We start from the raw sequence: 13,678 nt of genomic DNA, 5'->3' as shown, positions 1-13,678 counted from the left end.
GTTAATGGACTGAATGCACCAATCAAAAGACACAGAGTAATAGAATGGATAAAAAAGCAACACCCATCTATATGCTGCTTACAAGAAACTCACCTCAAACCCAAAGACATGTGCAGACTAAAAGTCAAGGGATAGAAAAACATATTTCAGGCAAACAACAGTGAGAAGAAAGCAGGGGTTGCAGTACTAATATCAGACAAAATAGACTTCAAAACAAAGAAAGTAACAAGAGATAAAGAAGGACACTACATAATGATAAAGGGCTCAGTCCAACAAGAGGATATAACCATTATAAATATATATGCACCCAACACAGGAGCACCAGCATATGTGAAACAAATACTAACAGAACTAAAGGGGGAAATAGACTGCAATGCATTCATTCTAGGAGACTTCAACACACCACTCACCCCAAAGGATAGATCCACCGGGCAGAAAATAAGTAAGGACACGGAAGCACTGAACAACACAGTAGAGCAGATGGACCTAATAGAGATCTACAGAACTCTACATCCAAAAGCAACAGGATACACATTCTTCTCAAGTGCACATGGAACATTCTCCAGAATAGACCACATACTAGGCCACAAAAAGAGCCTCAGTAAATTCCAAAAGATTGAAATCCTACCAACCAACTTTTCAGACCACAAAGGCATTAAACTAGAAATAAACTGTACAAAGAAAGCAAAAGGGCTCACAAACACATGGAGGCTTAACAATACACTCCTAAATAATCAATGGATCAATGACCAAATCAAAATGGAGATCCAGCAATATATGAAAACAAATGACAACAACAACACTAAGCCCCAACTTCTGTGGGACACAGCAAAAGCAGTCTTAAGAGGAAAGTATATAGCAATCCAAGCATATTTAAAAAAGGAAGAGCAATCCCAAATGAATGGTCTAATGTCACAATTATCGAAATTGGAAAAAGAAGAACAGATGAGGCCTAAGGTCAACAGAAGGAGGGACATAATAAAGATCAGAGAAGAAATAAATAAAATTGAGAAGAATAAAACAATAGCAAAAGTCAATGAAACCAAGAGCTGGTTCTTCGAGAAAATAAACAAAATAGATAAGCCTCTAGCCAGACTTATTAAGAGGAAAAGAGAGTCAACACAAATCAACAGTATCAGAAACGAGAAAGGAAAAATCACGACGGACCCCACAGAAATACAAAGAATTATTAGAGAATACTATGAAAACCTATATGCTAACAAGCTGGGAAACCTAGGAGAAATGGACAACTTCCTAGAAAAATACAACCTTCCAAGACTGACCCAGAAAGAAACAGAAAATCTAAACAGACCAATTACCAGCAACGAAATTGAAGCTGTAATCAAAAAACTACCAAAGAACAAAACCCCCGGGCCAGATGGATTTACCTCGGAATTTTATCAGACATACAGGGAAGACATAATACCCATTCTCCTTAAAGTTTTCCAAAAAATAGAGGAGGAGGGGATACTCCCAAACTCATTCTATGAAGCTAACATCACCCTAATACCAAAACCAGGCAAAGACCCCACCAAAAAAGAAAACTACAGACCAATATCCCTGATGAACGTAGATGCAAAAATACTCAACAAAATATTAGCAAACCGAATTCAAAAATACATCAAAAGGATCATACACCATGACCAAGTGGGAGTCATCCCAGGGATGCAAGGATGGCACAACATTCAAACATCCACCAACATCATCCACCACATCAACAAAAAGGACAAAAACCACATGATCATCTCCATAGATGCTGAAAAAGCATTCGACAAAATTCAACATCCATTCATGATAAAAACTCTCAACAAAATGGGCATAGAGGGCAAGTACCTCAACATAATAAAGGCCATATATGATAAACCGACAGCCAGCATCATACTGAACACCAAGAGGCTGAAAGCTTTTCCTCTGAGATCGGGAACAAGACAGAGATGCCCACTCCCCCCACTGTTATTCAACGTAGTACTGGAGGACCTAGCTACGGCAATTAGACAAAACAAAGAAATACAAGGCATCCAGATTGTTAAAGAAGTCAAGGTGTCACTATCTGCAGATGACATGATATTGTACATAAAAAACCCTAAAGACTCCACTCCAAAACTACTAGAACTAATATCGGAATTCAGCAAAGTTGCAGGATACAAAATCAACACACAGAAATCTGTGGCTTTCCTATATACTAACAATGAACCAACAGAAAGAGAAATCAGGAAAACAACTCCATTCACAATTGCATCAAAAAAAATAAAATACCTAGGAATAAACCTAACCAAAGAAGTGAAAGACTTATACTCTGAAAACTACAAGTCACTCGTCACTCTTAAGAGAAATTAAAGGGGACACTAACAGATGGAAACTCATCCCATGCTCGTGGCTAGGAAGAATTAATATCGTCAAAATGGCCATCCTGCCCAAAGCAATATACAGATTTGATGCAATCCCTATGAAACTACCAGCAACATTCTTCAATGAACTGGAACAAACAGTTCAAAAATTCATATGGAAACACCAAAGACCCCGAATAGCCAAAGCAATCCTGAGAAAGAAGAATAAAGTAGGGGGGATCTCACTCCCCAACTTCAAACTCTACTATAAAGCCATAGTAATCAAGACAATTTGGTACTGGCACAAGAGCAGAGCCACAGACCAGTGGAACAGACTAGAGAATCCAGACATTAACCCAGACATATATGGTCAATTAATATTTGATAAAGGAGCCATGGACATACAATGGCAAAATGACAGTCTCTTCAACAGATGGTGCTGGTAAAACTGGACAGCTACATGTAGGAGAATGAAACTGGACCATTGTCTAACCCCATATACAAAAGTAAACTCAAAATGGATCAAAGACCTGAATGTAAGTCATGAAACCATTAAACTCTTGGAAGAAAACATAGGCAAAAACCTCTTAGACATAAACATGAGTGACCTCTTCTTGAACATATCTCCCCGGGCAAGGAAAACAACAGCAAAAATGAACAAATGGGACTATATTAAGCTGAAAAGCTTCTGTACAGCAAAAGACACCATCAATAGAACAAAAAGGTACCCTACAGTATGGGACAATATATTTGAAAATGACAGATCCGATAAAGGCTTGATGTCCAGAATATATAAAGAGCTCACACACCTCAACAAACAAAAAACAAATAACCCAATTAAAGAATGGGCAGAGGAACTGAACAGACAGTTCTCCAAAAAAGAAATACAGATGGCCAACAGACACATGAAAAGATGCTCCACATCGCTAATTATCAGAGAAATGCAAATTAAAACTACAATGAGGTATCACCTCACACCAGTAAGGATGGCTGCCATCCAAAAGACAGACAACAACAAATGTTGGCGAGGCTGTGGAGAAAGGGGAACCCTCCTACACTGCTGGTGGGAATGTAAGTTAGTTCAACCATTGTGGAAAGCAGTATGGAGGTACATCAAAATGGTCAAAATAGACCTACCATTTGACCCAGGAATTGCACTCCTAGGAATTTACCCTAAGAATGCAGCATTCAAGTATGAGAAAGATCAGTGCACCCCTATGTTTATCGCAGCACTATTTACAATAGCCAAGAATTGGAAGCAACCTAAATTTCCATCGATAGATGAATGGATAAAGAAGATGTGGTACATATACACAATGGAATACTACTCAGCTATAAGAAAAGGGCAAATCCAATCATTTGCAGCAACATGGATGGAGCTGGAGGGTATTATGCTCAGTGAAACAAGCCAAGTGGAGAAAGAGAAATACCAAATGATTTCACTTATCTGTGGAATATAAGAACAAAGGAAAAACTGAAGGAACAAAACAGCAGCAGAATCACAGAACTCAAGAATGGACTAACAGGTACCAAAGGGAAAGGGACTGGGGAGGATGGGTGGGTAGGGAGGGATAAGGGGAGGGGAGGAGAAGGGGGGTATTAAGATTAGCATGCATGGGGGGTAGGAGAAAAGGGTGGGCTGTACGACACAGAGAAGGCAAGTAGTGATTCTACAATGTTTTGCTATGCTGATGGACAGTGACTGTAAAGGGGTTTATAGGGGGGACCTGGTATAGGGGAGAGCCTAGTAAACATAATATTCGTCATGTAAGTGTAGATTAATGATATCAAAAAAAAAAAGAAAAAAAAGGCAGTTCCTGTGTGGTGACCTCCAATGAGTTCTACACAAGGGTATAAAGGGCATATAAAAGTGTAGGCAAAGGGTCTGTTTGTGTTTATACAGAGGATCAAAGCCTAATTGGGCTACCCCGAAAATGAACTAAGATACGATATGAAAAAGAACTTCCAACATCAGCACTCTCTGGAAGACTCATGCCAGAAGATGATCATCAAAAAACCCCAACAAAGATCCATGCACTGCTACAGCTGTAGATGCACTCATCCCACCAGCTCCTGGACTTGCCATGGGAATGAGGAAGGAGATATCTAAGCTGGCCTGTGCATACAGTAAAACAACAAATTTGACTGGATCTATACTGTTGGAACTCAACCAAGAATTAGGAGAAGTGCAAATTGTAGCGCTCCAAAATCTTACAACTACAGACTATTTACTGTTAAAAGAACATAAGGGATGTGAACAGTCCCCAGGAATGGGTTGTTTTAATTTGTCTGATCTCTCTCAGACTGTTCAAGTTCAGTTGGACAATATCCACCATATCATAGATAAGTTTTCACAAATGCCTAAGGTGCCTAACTGGTTTTCTTGGTTTCACTGGAGATGGCTGGTAATTACAGATATGCTTTGGTTATGTAACTATACTCCTATTATGTTAATGTGTGTGCACAATTTAATTAGTAGTTTAAAACCTATACATGCTGAAGTTACTCTACAAGAAGATATGTCAAAGAAATAATCAATCTTCCCATGTTTTCTTCCGCCTGCTACTTCTATAGCTTTTCTTCTTCCTTCCTAATTACAACCCTTAAATAGAATTCGTGCCTCATATCAAATTTACCGAGTATCATAATTCTTCCAAGTGGTAAAGATACCTCAAGACAAATGCTGGGCATAGAAGCCACAGGGCATAAATATGCAAAGAAGTAAAAAGCTAACCTTTTCAAACAATAAGGCTTCTCTCTCACTTACCAACTTTACATTTCCCTGTATGGCCCCAGAAGATGACTGGTTAGCCATAGACGGGTAAGATTCCTCAAGGGAGGAACAACCTAAGACAGGCACAGTCGCAGGGGGGTCATCAGGTGAGAAATTGGGGATCAACAGAGGTGAGGCTTAGAACCTCACCCCCCCATTCTGAGAGAAATCTTCTGCATACATGGATGTTTTATTGCCCTGGTCTAGCTTGGATTAACACATAGTCTACAGGCACACACCTGATCATCTACATTTGCTCTCTTACAACACTAAAGTATGTTTTCTACCTTTATCTTGTATCTACCTACCACTTCAGCATTTTATTAAAAATAATAATAATAAAGAGAGAAATGTGGTATCCACATATAAATCAAGTATAAAAATCAAATGAGTATTCATATTTGAACTGACTGTTTATAGTTCATAATGCATGAGCAAAACTGAAGGTTTCTGTGATGACTGCCCTTGTACTGATCACCATGTAACTTATTCAATATGTAAGAATTTGTTCTCCATGTAAGAACTTGTTCGTTATGCTTCAGAAGACTGGAGACTGACGAAAATTAGGCTTGGGGTGGATTAATGATTGTGCATTGAGCATTGACTCCCCTATACAGAATTTTATTGTTGTTAACAACCATTTGATCAATAAATATGAGAGATGCCCTCACAACAAAACAAACAAACAAACAAACAAAAAGTACACACTTCCAATTGTAAAATAAATAAGTAACCGGGATGTAATGTATAGCATAAGGAATATAGTCAAAATATTGTAACAACTTGGTATGGTGATAGCTGGTACCTAGAATTATCATGTATATAAATGTTGAATCACTGTGTTGTATACCTGAAACTAATGTAATGTAATATAATACTGTGTGTCAACTACCCTTCAATAAAAAATAATTATCTACAAAAAAAATAAAAATAAATAAATAAATAAATGAGAGGAAACATACAGTTGGTCCTCGTTAACCCGTGGAGTCCACATTTCAAATTTGCTGATTTGCTAAAATTTACTTGTAACCTCAAAATAAATTCCCATTCACAGACACATGCAGAGCAGTGAAAAACTTGAGTTGCCTGACATACACATTCCTAGCTGAGGTCAAAAGAGGTGACGCTCTTTGCCTTTTTGCTTTAGCTCTCAAATTGTAAATAACTGCCACATATTTCCCAGTTTTGTGCATTTTCATGATGATTTTGCTGTTTAAAGCAGCCCCAAGTGTAGGGTGAAAGGGTGTCCAGTATTGCTGCTAAGCACAAGGCTGTGATGTGTCTTACGGAGAAAATACTGTTAGATAAGCTTTGGTCAGGCATGAGTGGTAGTGCTGTTGGCCTCAAGTTCAATGTTAATGAATCGAGAATACATGTTAAATAAGGTGTCTTTAAATAGAAACAGACAAAAACAAGGTTATATACTGATTGAACCTGTTTCTCCAAGGAACAGTGTTTCAGTACTCAGTAATTCAGTGTTTGTGGTGACTTTATAGAATGTAAGGACCGTGAATAATGAGAGCCAACTGTTTACATGTATGCTTACATATGTATAGCGGGATGCATCTGTAAGTATTCCCAAGAAGCCAATAAATAACACTGGTGGTCTCTGGAAGAACTAGCGGTCAGGACAGTGTTGGGAAGGAGACTTCTCACTATGTATTTATATCTTTCAATTTTTAACCAAGTCAGTGTATTACCTATGCATAGGTAAATATGAAATTAGAACAAAACAAGAAGCATTTGCCTGCCTTCAATGCACACCATCACAGACGGTCCTCACAATCCCCTTGGGCACTGCAGCATGGGAGACAAATGGGGCCACACCTGCCACACACTCATCACTCATCGTTCTGTCCACCCCATCAGCACAGTATTCGGAGGGGCAGGGCCCTCAGGCTGCTGGCCGAGGGCAGCGTGTCAGGGCAGGGCGGACCACAGTGATGCCGAGCTACAGGCCCAGCCCACATCCCGGCGCACTGCCCGCCTGAAGACTCACCTGGGTGCTCTCGTCGTGGAAGCCCTCAAGGAAGCTCTCCAGCAGCTCGTCAGCATTGTCGATCCGCTCAGCATACTCGCCCACGATCCAGATCATGGCAGCCCGGGCCTCAGGCTCATCTAGCGAGTCCAGGTTCTCGCACAGCGTGGCGATCACGCTCTCGTACCTGGGACAAGCGCACAGCCAGCGTGTGAGCAATGCAGGAGCCTGGGTAAGCCAGGGGAGGCCCAGCAGGGGTCAAGAGAGACTCCGAGAAGGTGGTGAGTTAATAAGATTTGAATTTTAGCTGTTACATTTCAGTTCTTACTTTGTTCTTAGAAGCAGAGGAGGGGCAGCTCAGGAGAAATAAGAAAAAACAAAGGGTTTCTTTTGAGAATGCTGCTTGCGGCAGTGAGGGAAGGAAGAGAGGAGAGGCTCCCCCTCGTTTTTTCTCCTCCCCACTGCCATCCCCTGCAGAGCCGCGTCACCCTCACTGGGAGGGGCAGACACATACTTGTTAGGGTACTTGCGGAAGATGTCCTTGATGACCACGATGGCTTCCTGGACCACATAGTTGACCTTGGTCTGGATGAGGTCCAGCAGAGTGCTCACACAGCGCTCCGCAGATTGCTGTGCGGGGAGAGGAGAGTGTGGGCAAGGCCTCTGCACCCGTTTCCAGCAGAGCCCCAGTGACATGGCTTGCCCAGGGCTCAGTCATTCCCTGTCACAGCAGGAGAGCAGGAGAACACTCTTCCTAGATCACAGATGGAAGAACTAGTCCAGTGGGATGGCCTGCGCACAGTGGGCACGGCGGTGGGGGGGCAGTTAAGCTGAAAAGGCCCGCAGAGCTACTGAGAGTGGGGAGGGTCCTTGGACCTCGTCCAGGCCAAGGCCTGAGGGCAGAGGGATGAAGCTCCAGCCTGACCCCACCTCACTTCTAACTGTGTCATAAAATGGGCTCCCGTGACCAAAATCCCTTAGACTGTGTCTGCTTGCACCAGCCCTCCCCTAACCTCCTCCTTACTCCACACACTGCATCAATGTGCTTGTGGGAGAGATTCCACAGGATGCCAGGATGCCATCACAGGCGCCAAGGGGAAAACCCCTCGAGGGGCTGGGGTGACCAGCTGTCCCAGGGTCCCCTAGTCCCCAGTGGACCCATGTAAGGAGAGCTGCTGGCTCAGTGGCCAAGGAACATCTCCATGGGCAGAGAATGGGAGGAATGAAATGCCAGGACACAGGGGTCTAGATGGCCCTTGGGAGCTTGGAGAAAGGGGCACATGCTGAGTCATGTTACTTGCCAAACAGTCAACAGAGCCTTTGCCCACGGCCCCAGGAAATGAAAGCTAAGTCTACCACCCCCAGCTGGGGCCGCCCCATCCTCTGAGTCAGTGCTGCAGAGAACCCATGATTCTCATGGGCTCATCTCATCCGCAACATCTTGGAGGTCTAAAGGAGGTTAGAAGGTGAGGAGGAGCCCAACCAAACCAGTGAGTGCCCTGGGCCTCCAGCAGTGACCCTCAGGCCCTCCCGGACCTGAGCTGGCAGATTCTACTAAAATCAGATTGGTTTCCTGGGTTTAGCTTTGTTCCCTCTGCTCCCCCGCCAAGGACAAGGTCCCAGAGTCTCACCTCCACCTTGATGGCACAGCGGCCGATGGCTCGCACAGCCTTCCGTACAAAGTCCACATCCACCTCTGTCGCATACTCCTTCAGCTCTGCCAACACCTGTGGCCCGGACAGAGAAGATGGGGTTGGGATATCTTGTGGGGCAACCTCTTGAAGCACCCTGGGCAGTGGGTACACAGACCCCTAGAAGGAAGGCCCTCTGCCTCGTGCGCTAGGTGGAAGGCCCGAGGGAGGCAGAGAGCTGTCAGGTGCCTCCAGAGGGAAGTGAAGGACTAGTTGGTAGAGCTGAGCAACCCTTGTCTGAGGTTATGTAGCTAATATATCCTCCTAACTACCACTTTTTCAATGGCTGGATGATAAGTAATAATAGGGAGAACAAATTAGTCACAAAAATATGAGTTAGCATTGGCTGAGTGCTTGCTTACAGAGCCCCATGCTGATAAGCACTCTTCATGAGATCAACTGCTAATGGCGAGATCTGGCAGCTTGCCCAGAGACCACAGCTCACTGGTGATGATGCTGCCCAACACCAAAGCCCAGCCACTGCCCTCTGCTGACCTGGGCGATGTTGGCTTGGGAGGCCAGGCGGATCATAATGTCCAGCTTCTCCAGCTTCACGTAGATGGGGTCATTGTACTTCACGAAGAAGACCTTCATCTCGTGCTTCAGGATCTCTGGCCTGGTTGCAGGGCAGGATTGCCCGAAGAGCAAAAAGCAAGGTATAAGCCCTATGAGAAAAACCCCTCCACGTTTGCTGTATCATATCTGGGGTCTGACATGGAGCCTGACATCTGTGAAGGCAGTCACTGCCATGGCTACACACTTCTGGGTAGAGGGCCCAGCAATCAGCCTAAGCAAGGTTCTGACTGGCCACTGTGCGTCCAACCACAGCCAAGGAAGGCAAGAAGGAATATGAGCAAGAGACAGTTCACATTCGAGGGGCAGCAGGTACCAGGCCACAGGTGTGGGAATCAGACAGACCTTGGTTCCAGTCCCAGCTTGTGACCTCAGGCCTGCTTCCTCAGCCATGAATCGGGAATGACACTGTCAGAAACCGTCACCATTGCATGCCTGAGTCTCTCTAGTGTCTTAAATAGGATGGCCTGGCATCTGGGAGCTTGACTTTAGGGAGTGTTCTCACCATTCGCTCAATGATAAAGGTAGTTAGATATACCTAGACTAGATGTACAATCCAACAACATGGTTTATGCTCAATACCTGCTTTCCTTCTGGGAGTCTAGGATTTTGGTAGCTGCCAGGCAGCTGGTGCCTACCTGACCAGCTCCCAATAAAATTTCAGGTTGTTGACTCTCAAATAATATCCTTGCACAGAGATATTACACATGTGCTGCTGCATTTTGCTGCTGGGGAAAGAGTGTGCTGTGTGTGACCAACCCCCTCAACAGCAGGGAGGGAGCATAAGGAAGCCTGTACACGCACAGCTCCTTTGACTCCACCTGCATCTTTCTCCCTTATGAGCCAGCTATGTAGCCTTTCTATGTCACAGGAAATCTTAGCCGTGCGAACTATACGCTGACTCCCTTGGTCCTTCCAGTGGCCTTTGAGTGTGGGGGTGGTCCTGGGGACCCTGGCATGGATACCTACACAACAGCATCTAGCACGATCGATGCCTGCCTCAGAGAAGGCACTCATGGTGCAGGAGCTGTTCCCAGGGTCACTGCTCTGCGCTCAACGGACACCAGCTGCCTCATTTTTCTTTGAGGAGGAAACTTGAGAGGTACAGAGGCTTGCACCAGGTCACACATCTAGCGCTAACAAGGGTCACCATACCTATACCCTTTCCAGACATGACTTCTACACTCAGGACTTGGCAAAAGCTGCCCAACCATGAGAGGAGTGGGCCAGGTGGTGCCTTGGCAGCACAGCCAGCTTCTTAAGAGATTTGCTATGTTATGTTAAATACAGCACAGGGTGCCCTTCAATGCTGATCGGGATCTATAGGTCACCACAGCTTACTAAATCCCACACCACTGCTGGGAACCCCTCATCTCATCCTGTTGTTTAGGCACACAGAAAGCTTTCCCATATGCACCTCCCAAACCTTCACAACTGTCTGGATTCCATTGTATCTCTGCGCCCCCAACAGTGTCTTAAGAACCAGACTGTAGCTACAATGACAAGGAGTGTGTGCTGTTTGCCAAGAGAAGACGTCGACAGGAGGCCCTGATCCTCTGAGTAAAGGGGCTCCCAGCAATGGGGCTGCTGTAACACACGGATGCTCGCAACTTAGTTGCTGAGTGTACTAGTAAACCAAAATGGCTGGGAGGAGACTGCAGGGCCTCCTCACCGGATCATTCCAGAAAACCCCTCCTGCTCTGGGCCCCTGGGACCAGCACTGCTAATTGTTTTTCAGCCCCACCCACCCCAGGTATCAGGGATCTTCCTTAAGGAGCAGTGGCTCACTGCTGCGGTTGTTCCCACAGTGGGGAAGGAAATGGGTTGCACAGCATTCTGAGGAACTCTTGACACAAGCCTCCTCCCCCTGGCCTGCAGGCTGATGCAAAGTCCATTGTGTCTCACCACCCTGGTGTCCCCCAAGCTGCTCTGGCTAACACTATGGACTCTGTCCCTGGGCGCACGCGCGCGCACACGCACACACACACACACACACAGTCTTACACAGTTTCAGGAGGGCTCTGTGGACTATGGAGCCATCCATTGTCTGTAGTTAAGAAGCACCACAGTAGACTTTGCCTGGCACTACCTGGTTAGGGTAAACCAGGGTTTCTCAAACTCAGCACTGCTGACATTTGGGGCTGGATAGTTCTCTCTGGAGGGGAGTGGGGGCTGCCCTGGGCATGTACGATGTTGACCAGCATCCCTGACCTTTACCCACTAAACACCAGTGGCATTCCTCAGTTATGACAAGCAAAAATGTCTCTATACATTGCCAAATGTCCCTACACATTGTCAAATGTCCCCTGGGGGACAAAGATGTGTCTGGCTGAGAACCCCTGGGTTCAGCTATCAAGACTTTCTGCATGGTGACAGGTCAGAGTCCCTCTGTGCAGGACTCTGAGCCCTGCACACTGAGTGCACACTGCTGCCCACAGAGGATGTGGCAGTCTTGGTACCTTTTCTGCACGATGAGGTTGATGTTGCGCAGAGCCACATACTGCAGCTCGGGCTCGGCCGATAGCAGTGTGACCAGGGGCGGGGCCAGCTTTTTGAGCAACGTGCCATAGTAGTCCAGGTCCTTGGACAGCATCTCCATGAACTTCATCAGCACCTTCACTGCAGACAGCACCACCGCAGAGTTTGCATGGGAAAGCCTGGGGGTGACCCGCTCACAGATGCTGGGATCCGTTCCAAGGGGGGCAAGCAGGAGAGACAGACAAGGGGAAACACCCTGTTCTTAGTTACCAAGACAGCACGTCTTGTAGGCAGAAGAACTAGATCCTGGTTCTGCTGCCTAACTGACCCCAAGCAGGTTAAAACCACACAGCCTCAGTTTCCCCATCTAGGAAACAGAGATGCTGCCGACTCCACTGGGCTACTGGAGCTCTAAGGAGACAATGCATCTAAAGCACAGAGCACAGAGCCTGGCAGTCAGTAAACACTGGATCAATGTCCCTCCCCTCCTCCCCTTCTCCTGCTTCAAGTGCTCCAAAGGGACACGGGATCATGTTTCTTAGGACCAGGAGTTCCAGCTCGATGATCTGCACAATTTCTAAGCCAGAGTTTCCTCACCTGTGAAATGGGGACGATGATGCGCCGCCTTCAGAGTTGCTTTAAGGACAATCTAATGCATGGGGAGCACCCCCAGAGCCCCAAGCAGCCAGTGAAAATTCAGCCAGTGGTGATTCTGCTGTCAGCCTCAGGTGACCAGGGACTCTGCCAGCTCCCAGGTCAGGTCCTGGCTTCTGTCTGTACCCTTGACAAGCAGTGAGCTGACAGCCTAAAGCAACACCCTGACAGCCTGGCTCTGGCCTCCCTGGAAATGCGTCTGAGGTGGGTCTGTGGGGCAAGACCCCAGGAAGGAGCCCACTGGAGGCCTGAGGTCCAGCTCATGGTTGGAGCCCCCAGGGATGAGATCAGCTGGGCTGGCACGCAAGGGGCAGGCTGCTCACCTCTGGGCCTCCCGGTCGTCCTTGGGTGTATAGTTGGCCAGGCAATCCAGGATGAAGATCTGGCCCCACTCGGTGCACTCATTCAGGGCTGTCAGCAGCTTGTTAATGGACTGTGGGTTCAGGTCCAGCAGGTTGCTGCTGGGATGAGACTCAGCAATCTCTGAGAGGGCAGCTACTGCATTTGCCACCACCTGATTGAGAGGGCAGAAGGGGCAGAGGCTGGGGCTAATAATACTGGCTGGTCAGAGGCTGATCTGAAAGGAGTAAGACCCAAAGTGCAGTGTCTGGAGTGTACAGACCCATTCCAAACACTCAATCTACTGACTCCTCTGTAAACTGAAACTAAAATAACTGTACCTGCCATTAAAGACAAAGAATAGGCAAAACAAAACAAAGAAAGATCTAGCTCCAAGAGCCTGGGAACACAAAGCACTTCCAGCTACCTACCACACAGCCCCCGCCTACCAGGTACAGCAGCTTACTTCAAGGGCTGTCAGCTCCGATTCTCAAAGCTAGAAGATTCCCACAGAGCCTCTCAGGGCTGCTGGGAACAGACAAGGGCTGGAGTAGAAAGGGGTTGCCAGGAGAAGCTCTGGGCCCCCAACCCATTTCCACCCTCTGGTGTTGCAGGTGTGTTTCACATGGTTTTCGACTCTTCCCAATGACAAACAGTGCTCCAGTAGCCATCCTTATACTGGTTACTCAGTGCCCATGTGTGATCAATGTTTCTATACGACACAGAGTGGGAAGGCTAGGCCGAGGGGTCTGTGCATTTCATTTTAAACAGGACCCACCAAATTGCCCTATAAACTACTGCCATCACTGTGTGAGGAGACAGGTTCCCCTCCCAGCCACATCCTGGTACTCTGTCCTCCAGGCTA

The 13,678-nt window shown here is 46.2% G+C and overlaps 1 protein-coding gene across 3 annotated transcripts in view; it reads right to left on the bottom strand.

Annotated features, from left to right (window-relative positions):
• Nucleotides 1-13,678, bottom strand: part of AP1B1 (adaptor related protein complex 1 subunit beta 1) — a 55,566-nt gene that overhangs the window by 19,136 nt on the left and 22,752 nt on the right. For all 3 annotated transcript variants that reach the window (XM_057492277.1, XM_057492279.1, XM_057492278.1), the window contains exons 6-11: nucleotides 12,798-12,988; nucleotides 11,802-12,023; nucleotides 9,265-9,385; nucleotides 8,710-8,805; nucleotides 7,593-7,708; nucleotides 7,100-7,265 (exon numbers count right to left, since the gene is read on the bottom strand). In XM_057492277.1, coding sequence (XP_057348260.1) covers nucleotides 7,100-7,265; nucleotides 7,593-7,708; nucleotides 8,710-8,805; nucleotides 9,265-9,385; nucleotides 11,802-12,023; nucleotides 12,798-12,988 — 912 coding nt within the window. The remainder of the gene's footprint in view (nucleotides 1-7,099; nucleotides 7,266-7,592; nucleotides 7,709-8,709; nucleotides 8,806-9,264; nucleotides 9,386-11,801; nucleotides 12,024-12,797; nucleotides 12,989-13,678) is intronic.

The sequence above is a fragment of the Manis pentadactyla genome, chromosome 14 (genome assembly GCF_030020395.1).
Source record: "Manis pentadactyla isolate mManPen7 chromosome 14, mManPen7.hap1, whole genome shotgun sequence".
Classification (NCBI taxonomy): domain Eukaryota; kingdom Metazoa; phylum Chordata; class Mammalia; order Pholidota; family Manidae; genus Manis; species Manis pentadactyla.
The sequence above is the reverse complement of the archived record's forward strand: the minus strand, read 5'-3'. Positions and strand labels throughout refer to the sequence as shown.